Source organism: Lates calcarifer, unplaced genomic scaffold (genome assembly GCF_001640805.2).
Source record: "Lates calcarifer isolate ASB-BC8 unplaced genomic scaffold, TLL_Latcal_v3 _unitig_1815_quiver_853, whole genome shotgun sequence".
In the NCBI taxonomy this organism is placed as follows: Eukaryota; Metazoa; Chordata; class Actinopteri; family Centropomidae; genus Lates; species Lates calcarifer.
The window spans coordinates 44,079-64,093 of NW_026115774.1; the positions used below are offsets into that span (position 1 = coordinate 44,079).

The 20,015-nt window shown below is 41.9% G+C and overlaps 2 protein-coding genes across 2 annotated transcripts; one reads left to right on the forward strand and one right to left on the reverse strand.

Annotated features, from left to right (window-relative positions):
- Window positions 1-702: 702 nt before the first annotated feature.
- Window positions 703-2,975, reverse strand: LOC108890809 (hydroxycarboxylic acid receptor 2). Its single transcript, XM_018687821.2, has 3 exons — window positions 2,840-2,975; window positions 1,794-2,373; window positions 703-1,702 (listed from the first exon to the last, which is right to left on the reverse strand). The coding sequence occupies exons 2-3, from the start codon at window positions 2,205-2,207 to the stop codon at window positions 1,010-1,012; spliced, it is 1,107 nt and encodes a 368-aa protein (XP_018543337.1). The 5' UTR covers window positions 2,208-2,373; window positions 2,840-2,975; the 3' UTR covers window positions 703-1,009.
- A 2,913-nt stretch (window positions 2,976-5,888) lies between these two features.
- LOC108890811 (partitioning defective 3 homolog) lies at window positions 5,889-19,816 on the forward strand (the record flags this gene model as incomplete). The annotated part of the gene is given in 10 exon segments (XM_018687823.2): window positions 5,889-6,227; window positions 11,475-11,548; window positions 11,710-11,805; window positions 11,916-11,985; window positions 12,115-12,189; window positions 16,743-16,828; window positions 17,504-17,602; window positions 17,605-17,656; window positions 18,485-18,620; window positions 19,668-19,816. Coding segments are annotated over 10 exon segments (893 nt in total), but the record flags the coding sequence as incomplete, so codon positions are not given.
- Between the last annotated feature and the right edge of the window lie 199 nt (window positions 19,817-20,015).

A 20,015-nucleotide genomic window follows, 5' to 3' on the forward strand; every position in this document is an offset into this window, starting at 1 on the left:
GTGACAAGTCCAGAGTTGAAGACGAAATACATACAGTTAAAACCCATATTTGTAATTTGTTAAGCCACATAATTTTTTAACCCTGTGTAAAGCAGTAATACTAATGGTGTTCTGAGACAGTTACACCACTCAACGGCACAGCACAGTGACCATTGTTGTTAGTTGTGGAGGCATTCATGTTTAGGACGCGCACACACACACACACACACACACACACACACAGTGAGCACGTGTGTGTGTGTGTGAAGGTGTGTGAAACTAACTGCAGTTAAACGGTCAGTGCAGAGACAGGGTTTTTGGGGTTTTTTTTTTTTTTTTTTTGGTGCTCTTCAGCTCTCCATCACTGTGGCTCTTCACTAAATGAATCCACCTCCTCTTATTGCCTGTGAAAATTTAAATAAGGCGACGACCGAGCTGTTCTGCAAACTCTGGCATCCAGAGAAGATACATTTGCCGGACGTGCTGCACAGCTAGCTAGCAGAACCCATAGTAACTTGCAACAGAATGGGAGAAACACTGATGCTAACACAGCGCTGCTCTTTATAATGGTCATGCTTTAGGGGCGGAGTTATGCTGAGTGGTGGGCGGAGTTATGCTGAGCAGTGGCTCCAGTGCGTCATCAAGCCACCGTTTTAGACCCGCCCATAAAATCCTGAGAATGAAAGTGATGGAAAACTGAAATGAACTGACTCCACAGTGATACAGAGTTTACAGACTTTACATCAGTTTTCTGGAACTATTTTCAAACATAAATAATGATAATAATCTCTGGATCTGCTTTACAGAGAGTCTTAAGAATATTTACATGGACGTGCAACAAATGATCATACTTGAAAATATAGCCGACTGATACAATCAAAACTTTACCAGCATCACAAAAGAAATAAAAAACACAAAAGACATAACTCATATAAACTAACTCAGTAAAATATGACAAAAACCAAGGAAATTAGAATTTAGGTTTAGGTATAAACACTTGATCCAGTCACTGTTCTGGAGGAAAAGCACATCACATGGCTTCACTCCCTCTGTCAGCCCTTAGGGATTTCAGTTCGTGCTGGCTGGTTGACTGAGTTCCTGACGAGGACGCCATGTTCTCTGCGTCACCTGTGTCCTGACAACAGCGAAGGGCACGGGGCAGCGAGCTGCAGAGGGCCTTCCTGAACATGGAACTGGAGAAGATGTAGACGATGGGGTCCAGGGCCGAGTTCAGGAAGTTCAGCCCCAAAGATACGATGGTGAGCTGGGTGAAGGTGTAGAAGGCGTTGCAGTCCCACGGGCGGTATGAGCGGACCGTCCACACCCCGACGGTCGTCACAGTGGTGGGCAAGAAGCACACCATGAACACTGCGACAATGGCGGCGCACACTCGCATCGCCTTGCGCACCTTGTCAGGTTTGCCCATCTGCCGCTCCTTCAGGAAGCTGGAGATCCGGATGGAGCAGAACAGCAGCATGGCCAGCGGGATGATGAACTCCAGCACTGTCAGGATTCGGTGCATGCCGACCAGGATGATGATGGCGTGGGATGCCTCTTTGTAAGAGGTGAAGAAGAAGCACTGGGTTCTGTTGCCACTGCCTTTGATGTGGTTATAAGCCAGCATCGGAACCCGAGGACTGATAACCAGCAGCCAGACAAACAGCGACACATACACAGCCTGGCGCTTGGTCATACGGTTGAACCGATGGTGAGGGTGGACCACCTGAAACAAAAGGACAGGAATAATCGTTGAATCCCTGAGAGTGCCCAAAAACAATAAACCTTAACTAATGATATAATATACAATGCCTCACCTTGAAGTAGCGGTAAATTGCCACCACAGTCATTAATGCAATGCTGGCTGAACGGTTGGAAAACATCAGGAAGAGGTTGATCCGACACAAGCCATCTCCAAATACCCAGTGGCCCCTGAGCAAGGCATCGATTCTCAGTGGGAGACTCACCAGAGCAAAGAAGTCAGCAATAACCAGGTTGAAGAGGAACAGGTTGTTGGGGTTCCAGGTCTTCAGTTTGAAGCAGAAGATCCACAAGGCAACGATGTTTCCAAGCAGTCCCAGTATCACATCAATGGTGAGGACTGGGGGCAGGATCACACCCTCCAGCTGGATACCGACCGGTGGGCAGGCGCCACCTCCCCCACCACCAGGGACCGGGGTTGTGAGGTTTGAAATTATGGTGGTGAAGTTCTCATTTTGATCTAATACCATTTTGATATATTTTATTTTTATATGCAGCTATAAAAAACTGTTGTGGGTTTGGTGGTTGATAAGAAACGGAAGGAAGAAGCTGGATGACCACACCAAGGAAAGTTTCAAGTTTGAGGAAATTTATTACTTCCCCTTTTCACCTTCCCTTTTTTCTGTGATTTGAAATCTGTGTAAAAGAAACAAAGAGAACAGATAATAATGTATTTTATAAAAAGAAAAACATGCATTAGTGGCTTGACACATTAACACAGTAATATCCAATATGTTAAGAATGAGAAATTAAACTATAAAATTGGTGGATAAAGTTATGATAAAAGTGGTTAATGATGACACACAGATCAATTTATTTTTATTTAAACTGATTTATTTGTTATATAAATGCCTCACAGCGACCCTTAGCAAACAAATGAAACCATTTTAAAGTTGACATTAGAAAACCAATCAACAAAATAATACTTTACTAAACATGTTCTTTGAAATTTGTTATTTGACATGTACATTAAACAGTTTCTTATTGAAGAAATAATCACTTCAATCCATTTCTGATACATTAAAAAAATCCATACAAGTAACTTTCTAAACTTAGTACAGTAAATTAGAGTAATACTATTAGAGTAATACTGAGTACTCACCAGTCAGACGCATGAAAGGATTTCATTCATAAACGGCTGGAGGAAGGCCTTCGTTCCTGTATTTATGTCTCTTACAAGAGGATGTCCATGGGTTGGTGCCATGATGTCTGTTGGTCACATAGTTACCACACTACTACTGGTACTACTGGTACATAAAGTGACGTGTAAGATCAGTCCTGTACAAAACCAATTTCTCAAGACATTTCACAAGTGGTGTAGTGCTATTTTTAGAATAAAAGGTAAAATACATGAATACATGAAATCAGCTTCAGATGACCACAGTACTGGAAAATAACAGCAGCACTGGAATTAATTGAGATTTTGAATGGTTTCAATGGTTTTGACTAGTAACAACATTTTATTGTTGAGTTTGTCACATGGTTAACTTTGTGATTACATTACTTACAAATTTTTTCCTTCTCCTTTTTTCACAGAACATGATGTTATACAATCACACAGGAAAATAAATACACAAGAGTTTGCTGATGTTGTTATTTCACTAATAGTCAACCTGGATCTTTTTTATTAATTGCTTCCCCTGTTACTGTTAATGATTGCTCGACGGCTTTTAATTTGAAACCCATACAAAAAGCGGTGACATTCAGCATTCACTGTAACTTAATCAGTCAGTCGCAGATGCAAATAAAGAATGAAAAAGTGCGAAATACTTGGCCATGAATATCCAGAAGCTGAAGCCCCACCACAGCCAGTTGTGGACATACTGTTAGGATGTTGGGGGGACGGTCAGCAGATCCTTCCAAAAATAATTACGTTGCTTCTTCTCCGTGCAATATGTGTCTCTGGGTCAAAGGCAGTCACATTTCCTGTTTTTCTGGCCTCTTTGATGCATCATGTGTTGTGCTAGTACAGGACAAACTGTGACTGACAGGAGGATTTTGAAATGTGTTGCTTGTCTGACTGAGGAAGTTTTGAAATCACAGGATTAACGTTGTTGCTGCTGTGACACATATTGCCATTTTCCAGAGCTGATGGTGGATTTTTCTTTGTAAGTCACACTGATGTATCTCTGTATGAGTCATTGCTTTTTCTTGAGTTTCTGAATTCCTCTGACTCACAATTGGATGAATATTAGGCTTTATATAGTGCAGACTATTTAAAAATCAGTTTGAAAGTAATTTTTTGGATGGCGAAACTTCAAATGAGACTTCCTGAAGAACAAATCAAATATGAAAACTGAGGCTCATCCGTTTTGGTACTGAACTCCAAACAGAGGCTTGTTTCAACCATAGGTTAAAATGTGTGCGACTTAACAAAGAGGAAAAAAGAAAATGCAGGGATACGAAGTCTAGAAAAGTCTAATCTGGCTGGAGAAAAGGCCCAATGAGCAGTTACAGGAAAATCTTGATGGGAAAAGCAAAAAGGTTTAGTAACTATGCTACTGTCTGACCTTAAAGTAGCAGCTTCAGAATCATTGTAATGGTGCACTTAGAAGTCATTAAAAACCAGTGTTTAACTTTGAAAATATCAAGAATTAGAAACAGAGTTTGGTGTGTTTGTTACAGCCACAGCACTTCCTGCTCCTGAAGGAGAAGGGGGTCATGGGTAATATAAGCCTTGGGCCGTGTTTCAGTGCAGTGGGTGGGACTACACAGTCAGAACTCCGGTCTTTGCTTACTGTACATAAAAATCCCAGACAGAATGAATTTCCACTGGAGGCTGCAGAGGGCGCTGCTGCTCACTGAAGTTACGTTCTGTTGCTTTAACTGTCAAGATTTCTAATAGTGCTGATATATAAACAGTTCAACAACAACTAATTTAAAATATGATACATTCTTACATAATTGATCCTTATACACCCCAAATTACACAAAACTGTACTTAAGTAATGTGCTTGAGGAAATGTACTCAGTTATTTTCCACCACTGAACACAGTATGTAGACAGTTACACAGAAAACTCTGCCTGAGTCTAAACACTATCTCTCAGCTGTGCTTAGCTCTGAGCCTCGTCTGTGGATGAACCAACGATGAAACGACACACAGCTGCTCATCAAACGTTCAGCAGAACAGAACACTGTGTGTTAAAGGCTGTATCTCTGTACTGATGTAAATCTACTCAAATTAAAGCAGGGACTTGGTGCTTTCGTTTAACATCCATTTTTTTATTTCACAGTCTGAAGTACAAGTAATGTATAACTGTTAAATACTCAGAGTCTGGACTGTCGTCTCACAGTGGGAAGGTCCAGGGTTCGAACCCTGGTTTGACTGAGTGGAGTTTGCATGTTTTCCCTGTTCCTTAGAAGCTGACATTTTTTCAGGAATTCTGTGGGTCACATGGTTTCTGTGAGATTCGACAGGAGAGGGTGGGACTGGGAATAATAATCCCAATAGTCATGTTTTGAATAATAAATATTAGTCATTAGGATTAGGAGTCATTCTCCTGGGAGAGCGATGGGACTGCGACCCTTAACGATAATGGGTACAGATAATGGATGGATGGTTATGTACTGGGGGCTCTGGGAGATGTAAACAGGAAGTCGTTAGCTGTTTTAAGATATGGACCCTGTGAATTGATGAGGTGTCAGTAGAGGGCGCTGCTGCTCAGCTACACTTACATTAAGATTAAAAAACATAGATGTGAGATGTGAATTGTGCTGCAGTGTTGTGCTATTCATACCCCGTCCCATGGTATCTGTTCGGCCCTGATACAGATCCTCACCACTGGGTCTCTAACTACTGAAGCTGACACAGCTCTCCCTCTCCTCCTCTTTCCCTGCCTTTCTTTCCATCTGTCTTTTTAATCCCACAAACATTTTCCAGTGATGAGTCATCCTCTGCTGTGTTCTCAGACAAATAAAATGTAAATGTCCCTCTGTGCACTGAGCTGAACTGTCTGGTTGTGATGTTTACAGGTGACTTATCTTCACTAAAACGCAAAGAGGCGACAGAATGAGGCGTTTAAGCTCCTTCCAGTGTTTTTAACTGTAAAACTCTAATCTTTCAGCTGGAGAAAGGACGCGTCTTCAGTGAGTGCACTTCTTTGCTTTAAAGTTTCATCCTCTGCAGTGTGTGTGTGTGTGTGTGTGTGTGTGTGTGTGTGAGAGAGAGAGAGAGACGGACGGGTATCAGCATGGATTAGTGAGTAAAGGTAAGCGTGTGTCTCTCCCTGTCGAGGCGGATTTCCGTCCCTCTCCTCCTCCTCCTCTCTCTCCGGTCACACACACCGACCTGGTTTGAACCGCCGCCGCCGCCGTCTCTTCTCATCCCGTCTCCTCCTCTGAACCACCCGCTGCTGCCGCTGCTGTCTCATGGCGGCTCGTGTTTGTGTGTGAGAGTGTGTGTGTGAATTGTTTTGGTGTTGGACAGTCGTGCGATGCCATTACTCCCTCAGGACGCTGAGAGATTCGATGGGCTGTCTCTACTCTACTGGTAAGCTCATTCCCCTCCCCTCCTCCCCTCCTTCCTACCTTCCTTCTTTCTTTCTTTCGTTCTTTTTTAAAAGAGGGAAACTTGTCTCCTAACGTGGTTTACAGCTTTTGTTTTTCTCTTCGCTGACTGCTGCAGTAGTTCATGTGGGTCACAGACTTCAGAGGTCAAACAGGTTTACAGCCTGTTTACCGGCAGATGTCTCGGAGGTTAAGTCCACGTGCTCGCACGCTGTTCTGGGTCATGTATGTAAGAGATGGTTTAAAGGACCGTACCAACATTTTCAACACCAACAAAACATTTGCACCATTTCAGATCCAGTGCAGCTCCGGTTTCTGTCCATTTTGGAGACTTTCTGTTTTTCTTCATTAGATGACTCCTACATTTATATTTAGTTACTGGCTGTTTCACAGTCAACATGAAATCAATAGGACAAAAATGTTAACTTTTCACAAACTTGTGAAAATGTGAATGTTTCACCTCACACAGTTAATGCTGAAACATTTAGTCGTTCTCTGGTTTCAGGTGAGGAGTTGTTGCTCGTGTCATTTTAAGTGCAGTGCGGACCTTTTGTCTCCCCCTTCTGGCCGTGACAGTTTTTACACAAACACAGACGACGCGTCCATAATGCCGCCAATCGCTTTCTTTTTTCAGTCCGTCAGTCTTTCCTCCATCACCATTGCTTTTTTAAAAATCTGGAGCATCAGAAACTTTCCTTTGACGCTTCTTGAACATTTCCGTCATGCTCGTAGCCGCTGTCTCCGTCACTACGCTTGCTCCACGTCAGCTCTAGCAAACCAATAATTGGTGGTTGACGTAAAAAGCATCGCTAACAGTGCAGCAGCGCGGGAATGTCGCCACAGACACCAGATTTAAAACCTTATAAGGCAACATACAGAGACACTGACCTGGATTATATGGTACCTTCACTGTTGATCAATCTGCTGTTTAATTTCTTGATAAACAGATTGTCTTGTCTAAATGTTCATCACAATTTCAGAAAGTCTTCAAATGTCTCGTTTTATCCAACCTACAAACCAAAGTATAGCTAATATTTATATATTTACATGCAAATAATCACAATGGAAACCAAAAATTTTTATTATTTTTTCTCAAAACTATCAGTCACTTATCAAAATAGTAGTTTAAAGCTTTAAATAAACCATCTTTACTGCCAATCCAATAAAACAAGTCATTTGAAGAAGTAAACCTGGACTGTCAGAAACTGCGACAGGAATTTTTGTTGAACAATCAACCACTAATTTGAGAAAATAACCATTGGATACATCATTTTAAAAAGTAGTTAAAGTAACTAAGTACATTTGTTAGTTCTGTACTTCAGTACAACTTTGAGATACTTGTATTTCTCCCAAAATGGAGGTTTTCACCTCAGATACCATGGCAACATTAAAGTGGATACACCGACTAAGTTTTGCTTATATACTGAGCACATGTGCATTTTGTAGCATGTGATCTATACAGTGACTGTGCAGATTCGACATGAACAAGCTTTAGCTGTGAGCCACACCTGAATCAGCTCATTGACGATTGATCTTTTCTGATCTGATCGCAGAGTGATCCCGTTTAACCCGAAGCCGGGGCAGCTTCTGTTTACCGCACAGCGTCCTGTGACCGGTAATAACCTGTCAGCATATGGATCTGTCTGCATCACTCATCTCTGTGGAAACATCTGCTGTGCTTTACCGCAGGGAGTCTCCTCTCTTTTATTTTCCTTCCCTGTTTCATTTTTATGACACTTGAACATACGGGAGGAGACAGCAAACACACAGGAGGAAGATTAAATATGTAAATACCCAACCCAAACGCTGTTCACTGTCTCCTAACAAAGACACATTTTAAAGTGAAATTACAGACAGCAAGTGACAGTTTGGTGGAAACCTCAGAACACAACCTCATCATTAACAGTTAGGTGGAGTAAAGACCTTAAAAAACCTGCACATTAAGCTAAACATTTTACTTTCTGGACACACAAGGCCACTGAACCAACTGCATTCCCTGATGAAGACAGTGAGATGCAGGTAAAAGCTCCAGGTAACTTAAACTAATTGTGTTTATATAAACATATAAAGTGTATCTGTCTGTCTGTCTGTCTGTCTGTATGAAGGCAGCTCATATACAAAGCTCAGGACTCTAAAACTGAAACTGAAACACAAACAAGACAAAGAAAAACCGAGTACATGGGTGGACTGAAAATGTCTCTCCTGCCGGGCTGCTGACAGTGCTGTCAGTCAATGTTAACTCACCATAACTTTGGTAGTTTCCACTTTAGCCATGCGTTCCTGTGTCAGAGCATCAGCTCTGTCTAAATAATGAAGTGTTTATTTGATTCACATCCACATCATGATTTTTGGGACTCATCACTTCAGTCTGTGTAATAAGCTGTATTTATGTGTCATTTAGAGCCTTTTAATGGAAAACAAAGCACAGAAAGCAGTGGGCGGTGGTTCACTCTGTCCTGGTGGCTCTGTGGTGGTGTTACTGTGTGTTCCCCCTGGCAGCCGGCCCATGTCTGATGGTAATCACTTGCAGCAGGTAATGCCGATTATCAGGTATTAAGTGATCAGTTTAATTGCTCCCTCGTGTCCCAACAGTTGGGTTCGCTGTTGTCATCTGTTCGTGAGGCTGAGGGAGCTGCTGCTGCTGTCGGGTTGTTCATGTGGAAAGATCTGTTTGTTTTGGTTATGGTACGACACGGAATCAAATCACAAAGGACACTGAGGAATTTGAATCAGGCTGAAGCCAGTTACTTTATTGGACTTCAAACCAAGTCAAGTTAATCAGTCTTAATGGGTCCACTCAGTCCCTAGACCTGAGACCTGTGTTGGGCTGGTTCTAAGTTATATTCAGACTGATCAGGTCTGGTAGGGTTTTATTGCTGCACAGGCTGATACTATAAAGCTGAACCTGAGATTCTGAGATGTCCTAAAATGGTCCACATACAGATGATAACTCCTTTTCATTTTAAATAAAATAATCACCCCCAGAGCAAACTTCATACTTTTTGCAAGGAATAGCAAAGTTGTGTCTCCACGTTTTTTGTCTAGTCAACAGTTTTGTTGTCTGTCGTTCAGATTAGATTGGGGTAATGAGCATTACAGCTTTAAAGTGCTTAAACATGTAAAGCTGCACTTAACAAGATTTTTATGTCAGGAAACAACTTATCACAGATTTTCTGTACTTATTATATCAAAGGGTTGAATCCAGCTCAAAGCTCAAAGCATGTTTGGAGCATTTTGTCTGGATCCTATAATGTTTCATATTTACTCTCTGAACTGAGGCACAGTATTTGACTTTTTTGATGTCCACTGTGCATATTTTACAGGGTTGTTATAAACAATGTAGATAATAAAATGGTAATGAATTGAAAGGTTGAGGTTTGTGATCTCTTAAGGTCTCAGTATGTTAGGACTCTCCTGAATGTCATTTCTGAGGTTTTGAAGCATCAGCGAGAATTGAACAGTTTGCAGCTTTATTAGCCTGCAGGTCACACTAACATTGACACTTTATCAGTTGCAGATGGTTCAGCTGTTATTGACAATTCTCAGTTGCTTTGCCAGTTTCCTTCATCATATCTGAAACTTGACTTCTTGGAGTTTGTCTTCTCTTCTCTAATTTGGACATTATTCCAGACATGTGACTCTTGTTTCATGGGTTCTTTGGAATTTTTGTTGAAATGTATTTCTAATTTAAAAAAAACAAAATGAAGCCTTCGAATGCAGAGTGGAACATCGATTACCATGGCAGTGGTCAAGGTTGTAGTTGCTAATTTGTACAATGTGGCGTTCAACCATGTCTAAAGGCAGAGGTGTTTATAGCTGCTGTGAACAGTCAGACTAACCCATCGTACAAATGTGATAGCACGTACGTGGATAATAGTCAGTGTTCTGATTTGATCCAGAAAGCTGCAGCCTCAGCTCACCGGATGTCTTGGCTTAACCGTTTGTCAGGTTTGTCATGATATATGTTCACAATATACCTGGTTGGTGGCTGTGTTAAGATGGATAATGTTATTATTTCAAAATAAGCCTCCAGGAGGATCAGAGCGACCTTCACTTCACCTTAAAATCTTCATTCCCAGACTTCACTGTATATTATCCCTTACATAACACACAGTATATGTAACCTGGTTTCGTGGCAGCAGTGCTGCCTCACAGCTTCCCTCTGAATGATAATGAAAAAGAATGTCAAATTTCAGTCAGATTTCAAATCTCAAATAGTGGAAAGTCTCCACAGAGAAGATCGTAAAACATCTTCGCATTAAACCAAACACGTCTGCAGTATGTCTAGTAATATGTTTATCATGCCTGTGTGTATATCAGTAAAGCTTCAAAAGGCAAGTTCTGGAAATCTGGAAATGTTCCGACAGACCTCTACCTACATCCATTGCTGTCTCCGCTAATGCAGGAATCAGGGGCTTGCCACGCCTTCCAGCAGCTAATAACAGCCTGAAGCCTCAGTGTGAGAGAAGTAGCAGACCAGAATTGAGTCCACATATTGATTGTTGTGGGAGCAGCTGTGAGCTCCCACACCTGACTTCTCTGGTTGGAAGGGACCCTTAAAAGTTTCCTGTAGTTAGCTGTGTTACCACTTGTTTTCCAGCATCATTTATAGTTGAATCAGATTTTAATAAACGCACCAAAAGCCTCTTGGTCCGGCCCTGTGAAGTCATTCAGCTGCTATCTCACACAAACACAAACGTTGACACACACACATTCACACGTAAGCAGCCGAGACAACCTCTGTTCGCAGCGACTCTGCTCTGTCGTCGAGCTGAGCCTTGGGAGCGGACCAGCAGACAGCAGGATCATGTTAACCACATCTAAGGAATCTCTTCAGCTTTAATCTGAACCTTCTCATCCACAAATCTCTCTGCACACACACACACTGGGTTCGACTCAGACTGTAGAGGACGTAATAATTTCTTTGTAATGTTCCTTTGACTGTTTTTAATCATTTTTTGTGTCTGTTGGAGCTTCCTAACGCCCAGGTCACAATATGGTTCAAATGCTGTGCCATTTAAGAAGCGACAGATTTTATTGGTTTGGATGTGGCTTGCTGGAGGAGGGAGTGAGGGAGGCAGGATGGATTGAGGGAGACAATGACAAAATCCTGTGATGATTTGATTATTTTGCGCAGCAGAGCACAGAGGAGAGAGAGAGCGAGAGGGGCTTTGGATGAGGCAGGATGTTGATATGTTTTTGAATCTGATGTGTTTTTGCTTGTTGCCAGGATGATCATGGGCCCACACGGCATCAACCGAGCTGTACAGAGGCTGGAGTTCTGTGACTGCAAGAAGGGACTGGGTGAGCTTCTTCCTCCTCTGACCTCTCTGACCTCTGAATCATTGTCACTGTCTAACCTTTCTCTAAACTGCAGCTCAGTGTGTGAAAATGTAGCAGTGGACAGCAGACCGTTTGGTTTTTTTCATGTTTCCTAACCTGAGCTCATCTGCGCGTGCTCACAGGTGTGAAAATAATCGGAGGTTACCGAGAGCTGACAGGAGAAGAGTTTGGTATCTACATCAAGCGGGTGATAGCCGGTGGTTTGGCAGCGCTGGACGGTCGGTAGTTTTTTGGTATTTTGTTCTGCACAGGGTTAAAGACTCCAATAGTTATTATTATCCTCCCTAACCTGTCTGTCTCTCTGTCTGATTGTCACTCTCTGTTCCAGGTCGGCTTAAGTCAGGTGACCTGATTTTGGATGTCAATAACATCAGTCTGATGGGGGTGACCAATGAGAGGTGAGTTCGACTGTGTGTGATGTGTCAACAGTAATTTAAGGTAAGAAGTGTTGTGATTTGTTCATTTTTTTCACATTTGATCAGAGGTCACGTGACAGCTGGTTACATCTCTGTCCTGTGTCCTGACAGGGCGGTGGAGATCTTGAGGACAGCCTCGCTCTCTAATCACATGTCCCTGCTAATCGCCAGAGATGAAGAATCCAGGTAAAGAAAAGTATCACTATCACTGTGAAATAATCATTTATTAATTAATCATTTATTTTTGTCTATAAAACATTTTGTCTTTCTGGGGGTTCTGCTTAACTCAGCATTTTTACAGCAGATCAAAAAGAATTATCCTTATTTGCATGCTGTGTTGTGTTGTTGTCTTTGTGCTGATGTGTATGTTTAACTAAGGTGAACCGAGGACACGCCTTGTTGTCTGGCGGTCACTATCTGTATTTTGATGAATCTAAAATTAGTCCTGATACAGTAAGAACATTAAGGTGTTTGAGGGAAAGCTGCTCAGTCAAAATACCAGTCAGCCTCATTCATTCATATCCATCACATTCAGTGGTGTTTTTAGGTGGACAAAGATACTGATAACAACAACTTTGTAACTTTGCAGTTTGACATGATGCACTGTTTCACATTTTCCACACACTGTAATCCAGGTGATCCCAGGTCAGTTTGTGTCGCTGTGTTTGCTCTGCAGAGAGCAGTTTACCTTGTGGTCTTTAGACTCCTGGTGCTGTCAAGTCTGCTGATTCTGAGATACTGAACAGATACTAACACACTTCTTTGACATGACAGCAGTCAGCCATGTTTTCCTGGAGAACCACTCCACCTTAAATCGGATTACTTTTAACAGAGGTTTGGTTAACAATAATATCCAGTGGCTGGTGGCACAGACTTTCTGACTGTCCCTGTCGACTGTTGTAAAAGATAATCCACTTAGAAACACTGATTTCTGCATAGCAGTGCTCAGCCGAGAGCCGATCACACAGCAGCATGGCAGCAGGTAGTCAGTCCCACCTGCATCAAATTAGTACCATCAGCTTTTGTTACCTCAGATTTTGGACGTGTGTGTTGCTGTTTTCATTCACAAAACTCTTCCATCAGACTTTGAGCTTCAGCTGTTGACCAATGACAAATAACAGCAGCAGACAGAACTTTATCCAGATTTATATTAGTCTGTAAGTTGCTTTGTACCACTAAAACCATACTTTTTTTTGCCCCTAATCACCTGTTGTCTCTTATCACGTCTATCGAAACACCAACTTTTCCACCACAGCAAGGCATTGTTCTCTTGATTTTTGAGTTTCTCTGTGGGAAAAAACTTAGAGATTGTGAGGTTCTTTGTAAAGATGGAATCTCCTTTTATTTCCAGTGAGATGCTTCCCTGACACCAACTGACGTTTTTACAGAGGAGGAACATGTGACCTAAAGCTTTGACTGTCCTGTAGAAATGAAGTGCGTCAGTAGTGTGATCTGTCCTTGCTGTAAACTCTGAAGCGAATGTGTGCTGCTGACAGGCAGCCAGAAGGAGGCAAACCGACCTGGCACTCTGCTGTCCCCTGTGCTTTTCTACATCAGCCTGCCGAAGTCGACACAAACATGGCTTGACACAATAGGGACGCTCCGCTGTCTATCCATGGGGTCTCTGCTCGGGGGAGAGCGAGCTCCAGCTGATCACAGATGCAAAGCAGCACAGAGATCAGCAGAAATAACAGCAGGCAGGCTCTGTTTCCAGCTTTCATCTCTGATTTGAGGTTGTGACTCAGGTTCAGGAAGTCTGTGTCCCAATCGTCAAATGGAACTAGTCCTTTCACTTATTCATATTCTGACCTGTGACTGATCACTCGCTGGTTAATACCCTGCCACCAAATGACACAAAATACATGATGCACAATATTGGTCAGTAAATCCCCCACTCCTGATGTTTGAAGCTTTTACGTGTCTTAAAAAAGGCGGTTGCTAACGAGTGTCTAAATGAGACTACAGAGGTTGTCGGGGACGTTAACATGAAAACCCATCTACTCACCAGTCCACCTTTACAGCCTGGTTGTGTTTCTACTCACGCTCTTTCAAACTCTCACTAACTTTCTAAGAAGAAAGGCTTTTGTAGAAGAGCTCAGAGCTAAATGAAATGACCAGTTGGAAGCTTAGTGGTGGAGACGTTGACGTCATGTGACCGTGGTGTAGTTGGTTTATAGCCTAACATTAGCTTCTTACTTCAAACATCAGAACAGTGGTGTTCATCTGTGAAGATGATCTGATCAACTAAACCTGAAGGATCAGAAACTTTAGTTGGTCAAAACCCAATGAAAAAATCCTGGTTTGGTGAACTGAGATAAACACCTGTACATGTGTGATCTCTGTTTGTTTGTCCATTACATCATTAATAATTTAAGAAAGATAAATGATTATGATTTTGTCTCAGAGGAGGTGGAGGTGTGAGGTGATTTAGTGGAGGACAGAAGGTGATATGAGGTGTAGCCTGGTAAAAATAAAAGCTTTCAGCGGTTGATAGGAAGTGACCGTGTTGTTGTGACTGCAGAGGAAAGGTCATCCCACCCCTGGCAGAGAGAGAAGTCTTTCATTTTTATTATTACGCAACCAAACCGGCAGTGAGCGCTTGCGTGTGTGTTTGTAAAAGCAGCTTTGTGGCAACACGTCAGATACTCACCTCAATGCTCAACCTCGATTGTTGCAGTGATTTGTTTCACACTTAAAACAAATTATGATTATTATCTGCAGCTGGCTCCCTGAGCGGTACAGCAGGTCACGGCAAGGACACCATGATGCAATCATGCAGCAGGGATTTCACTCCGCTGTCCTCACAGGTTCAGTGGATAAAAAACAGAAAAACAAATGTGGGACCTAAGCTTATTGATGGAGTTTGGTGAGTTCAGGAGACTGAATTGGATCGAGGCTAGAAGATTATTTTTAAGCTGTTGTCCAGACATAAAAAGTCAGGGAGTTTGGTGAATTCTCTGGGGTAATTCAGGGACAGTCAGTTATAAATGGATCCCTGTTCAGGAGTGTGTAGAAATAACTGTTTAAATTCACTGGTGTCTTTTCATTAAAAGTTTGGTCTGTTTGATAAAAACAAAACATTAAGAATAAGTGGCGTGATCTTTCCTCTGGTGACGTCTGAGAAAAGCAGTCACTCTTTATTCATCCAGCAGTTTAGTTTTCTGGTGTGTGACAAACATAACAGCCTCACAGAGACGCTCAGGTGGCTGCAAGGTTGAGTTTGAATGCGGTCAGTTGAGTCCAAGTTGAGTTACAAGTTCAGGACTCGAATCAGACTCCTGGAGTCCTGGACTGGAGTACTACAGCACTGGATATGGGATATGTAATTTGCATAAATTCAAAATTGGCCTGAAGAATTTATTGAATTTTAAACATAATTACGACTTGAACCAATACGATTAGCAAATCACACAGGCTGTGATTATTTTTCCAGCTCCTGACTGACCCAGTGGTTAATCAGGTCTCATCATTGTCTCTGTGTGACAGACAGTCATGCTCACCAATCAGAAGTGGCCCAAGTCAAAGGGACTGTGTAAACACCCACTAACAAAAAAGTGTGAAAGGAAGCTGACGTTAGCTTACGTTAGCCTGCTATGTTAAGTGCAAGAAAAGCTCCTACAAGCAACGTCGACCCCACATGCCCGAAAGTCTGAAAAAAAGATCCGCTTTTTTTCAGTCAGTTAAAGTAATACTCGTTACATGTATATAGTGAATAATGAAGCTGAAGCTAACTGAAGCTTAACTTTCAAAAATTATATTGCAAATCAAATTGCAATATCTGTCAGAAAAATGGTTCAGCCCTAATTCAAAAGACGTCCTAAAGAAACCAATATTAAATATATTATCTCTATTTATTAAATGATGTGTAGCCAAGAAAACTGTGTCGCCATGTGTCGTCCTACCTGATACACCAGAAAGTGAAAAGGAGTTAAACCTTTGATATATATGTGAAGCTAATCAATATAAAATGAGTGACCTCATCCCATAATAACACAGGAGAATTCCTTTTTTTTGTTCCGTTCTTGTTTTTCTACCGTTATTTTGACCAGTCAGTCCCAGTCATTCGCCTGGTCTACAGGTGTAGAAACATTATTTGTGTCTCAGCAGGGAAAGCTCTGAACCATTTTCTTTAGAGGTGAGTTCAGTACAATATAAAATCATGTTTTGATCTCAGTGATGTTCTTTCTGTTGCTGATGTTGCATTACATTGGACAGGTGCAAAGGTCAGACAGGTGATCAGAGTCTGAGACCTCTGATCTCTGCACAGTTTGTCTCAATGGCCGTCCAGATCCTGTTTAAAAGGCATTAACAGCCAATCCAATCAAACCCTGAAGGTCTAAGTGAACAGTGACCTCAGGATTTTTTTTTTCCTCTGTGTCCATGTGAGGGAGACAAACACAAACAGATCTGCCTGCTCTCCTCAGCACAAACACCACCCTGGAAAAACAGCCCTGCTCTCAGATTTATGGATTCTCATGTTTTCAGATCAAGAATAAAATTAAGTAAACAATGGAATACAGGGAGTTTACAGTTTTTCATTTGTCTAATTTGAATGTAAAATATGATTGTCCAGAGTTACTCCAGTTATCAGATAAATATGATAAAGAAATATAGTACAGTTTTTCAAGATACCACATCTTTCTCTCTCTCTCTCTCTCTCGCTCTCTCGCTCTCTCTGTGTGTGTGTGTGGTGTGTGTGTGTGTGTGTGTGTGTGTGTGTGTGTTTGTTTGTTCCTCAGGAGGGAGTTTGCTGAGCTGATGGAGAAATATGGCTCCAATAACATCCCAGCCTCAGGACGAATCTCTCCTACTCAACTCTCCACAGGTAAAATTTACTGTGCCACAGGTGTGAGGACACCTGTTGACCTGGGACATTCACTGCCCCTCGCCCTAACCTGATTCTGACCATGACCCTTAAGCAGCAACAATGTACCCAGCTACCCCGAACAGCTGCTGCGATGTTGTCCACATCAAAGTCCGTCCACTAAAGTTCTTGTTTTTACCACTGACAGACTCAGATTGTTATTCTCAGTTCTCTCAGTTATTCTCTTCTCACTTTCTAAAAAAAATATTTTCATTACAAAGACCAAAAAAACCCCACTGCAAATGTTTTCTGCATAAATGAAAACTTTTAAAAAAAAATCTCACTCTCCTTAAAATTCCCAGACTTTCCAAACATTTCTGTCCTTCCAACACAAACTGTTGTGAATATGTTTAATTTCCTCAGATCTGAGTCCAGCACCTCCTGATTCTACTTTTAATGCCACAGTGATAAATCCTTCTGGTCACTAATATAATCACACTGAACTGATTGAACCTGTGTTCTCATTGTTCTCTAACATCACTATCCTCGTCCCATCCTTCCCCACTCACCCTCCTCCTCCCTTTACCTCCCTCCCACTCTCTTTCTATTTCTCTCTCCCTCTTTCTTCTCTCTCTCTCCCACCTCTTCCTGCTCACCTCTCTTCTTTCTTCTTCTCTTTCTCTTGTCTCTGTTCAGGGAAGCTGACAGACACAGCCTCCTCTTCCTCCTCCTCCAGATCGGAGAGCCCCCAGCTCCTCAGTCCTAAAGAGGGGGTCACCGCCTACACCCACGCCCCCCTTATGTTGCCAACCCCCCCTACACCGTGCACACGCCCACGCACGCCTTCAGGTAAGAATCAGGCGGCGGTAGATCTCCTCTCAGTCAATGTGGATTCACAAGCGAGGCCTGCACTGCATTTAATTATCTTTTACCATGAGGTCATAAATGCATCATTTAAATGCAAATGTAAAATATACATATTCATGAATTTATTATATTTATGATTCTTACATCTACAAATGCAGGCAGAGCAAACCTCAGTTATCAGCTCAAGAAAGGCAAAATCCTGGATTCAGTTTCAGCGCCGACAGGAAAAGTGAAGACAGAATATCGTCGTATGGATTTATGTATTAAAAGCGTTGATTGAACTGCTTCTGTTTTAATACGTGACTCTCTCCTATAAAGCTTCATGTTAGACTAAAAAAATTACTTTAAAACTGCAAACAACAACATGAGTAAACTACACTCCCTGGATACTTTTGCATTCGTCCAAAAAACACAACAAAAGGACATTGAAATAAAAGTGAAAGTTATTCAAATCATACAATACAATCATGCATCTGCACATGCAGTGTAGTGTCATTTGTCATATATGATATTCAGCAGTTGATAAATACAGTAGGTTTCTATTTTTCGTTACGTAAACTGTTAACTTGTGGATTTTTGCAGGATGGGAAAAAACACCAGCAATGACTAAAAATAGTGAAAAGCATCTTCAGCATTTTCACAGAGGAGTGTAGGAAGACCAGAGAGGAAGAGGAGGAGGATGGGGGGGGGGGGGTCTGAAGATGATGTGGTGGTGGGAATTGTCAGCAGGCAGCAGCAGCGTGGCTCTGTGGTTTTTAATCACACTTAGTGTCGACCCGACTTCTCTCTCTCTCTCTCTCTCTTTCTCAGTGACAGTGTCATTCAGTTGATATGCGTTGCCAAGGGAACAGGCCTGGGGGATCGTCATCAAGGGGGGAGCCCAATCGTGCCGAAAGGACCAATGGTGTTCATTCAGGAAATAGTGCCTGGAGGAGACTGCCAGAAGGTCAGGGTCTGTGGATTTCTCTGTTGATTCCAACCCAGGGACCTTTGCAGGTTTGATTATTTATCATTTTAATGTCATGGAAACAACAATTAACAAAGTGAAAACCTGGTCTTAAAACCATTCAAGAATAGAAACCACTGCCACAGCAAAAGTGGAGGTCAGGATTAAAACCCAACAACAAAAAGCCTCATGACAGTGGTTAGACTTAACTCAGGCATGACGTGTAGAATAACAACTGCTTTAAACATCCAGACTTTATACAACACCATAACAATAACACACAACACACCGGAGGTGTTTTTTGTGTGATTAAAAAGTTCAACCTCCATTGATGACTTCGGAAAGAGCACCTAACAAATCCATCTCAGTACATGGTCCGTGGTTCGTCGTAGCTCCTGGTCTTTTTCAGTATATCATGAAACTGTAGATTCAGTTTTCCATATTTCTAATAACTCAATGTACATAAAAAAACTCAAGAGCAGCTACTAAACAGACCCTGTGATGATACTGTTTTTTAAACTGCTGGTTCCAGGTTCAAGAACGGACTTCTAGTCTCTTTTAAGTCGACACTGATAAGAAGTTCTTGAAGAAGTTTATGTTACTGCCAGAAGTCACTCTTCAGTAGAAATACCCACAAGTGGGAAACATTTAACATTTGTTTTGGATTTTGTTGAAAAATGAATTTGTGGTGTTCCTCAGGGCTCCATCCTCGGTCCCTTCTAGTTTCTGTCTACATGCTTCCACAACAGAATGTCTTCTTTAAACACTAAACTTACCACCACTGTTACATGACTTGCATTATTTAACATTTAATCTGCCATTTGAGATGTAGTGAAAGTGATCCTTTCTCATCCAATGTTTGTATCTGTTCCACAGACCTCTCATGATTTCATCATGTTCACATTGTTGTAACTCCACATTTGAATTAAAGCAAAATCCAAAATCCAAGGTGTTCTGATATGTGAAATTGAAAGTGTTTTCCTGCTGCTCCATTTTGCCCTTTGAACACCAGGGTGTGAATGTTTCTGTGTGTTTGTGCTGTTTCAGGACGGCAGGCTGCAGGTCGGGGACCAGCTGGTGTCCATTAACAAAGAGTCCCTGATCGGAGTGACGTATGAGGAGGCTCGCAGCATCCTGACACGCACAAAACTCAGGTCCAACACACCTGGCACCTGGGGACTTTTTCAAGGACATCAGTTTCAAAAGACAACATCTTGCACAAGAAAACAAGAAGAAGAGTTTAGCCCCAAAATAAGATACCACTAGGATAAATGTGACGATAGCTTTAATATGTGTGTTGAGTTGTAACTTTCCCCGCTAATAAAGCTAATAAAGGATTATCTTATCTTAGTTCTAAGTCATTCCTGATTATTTTCTAGCAGTTTACTAATTCAG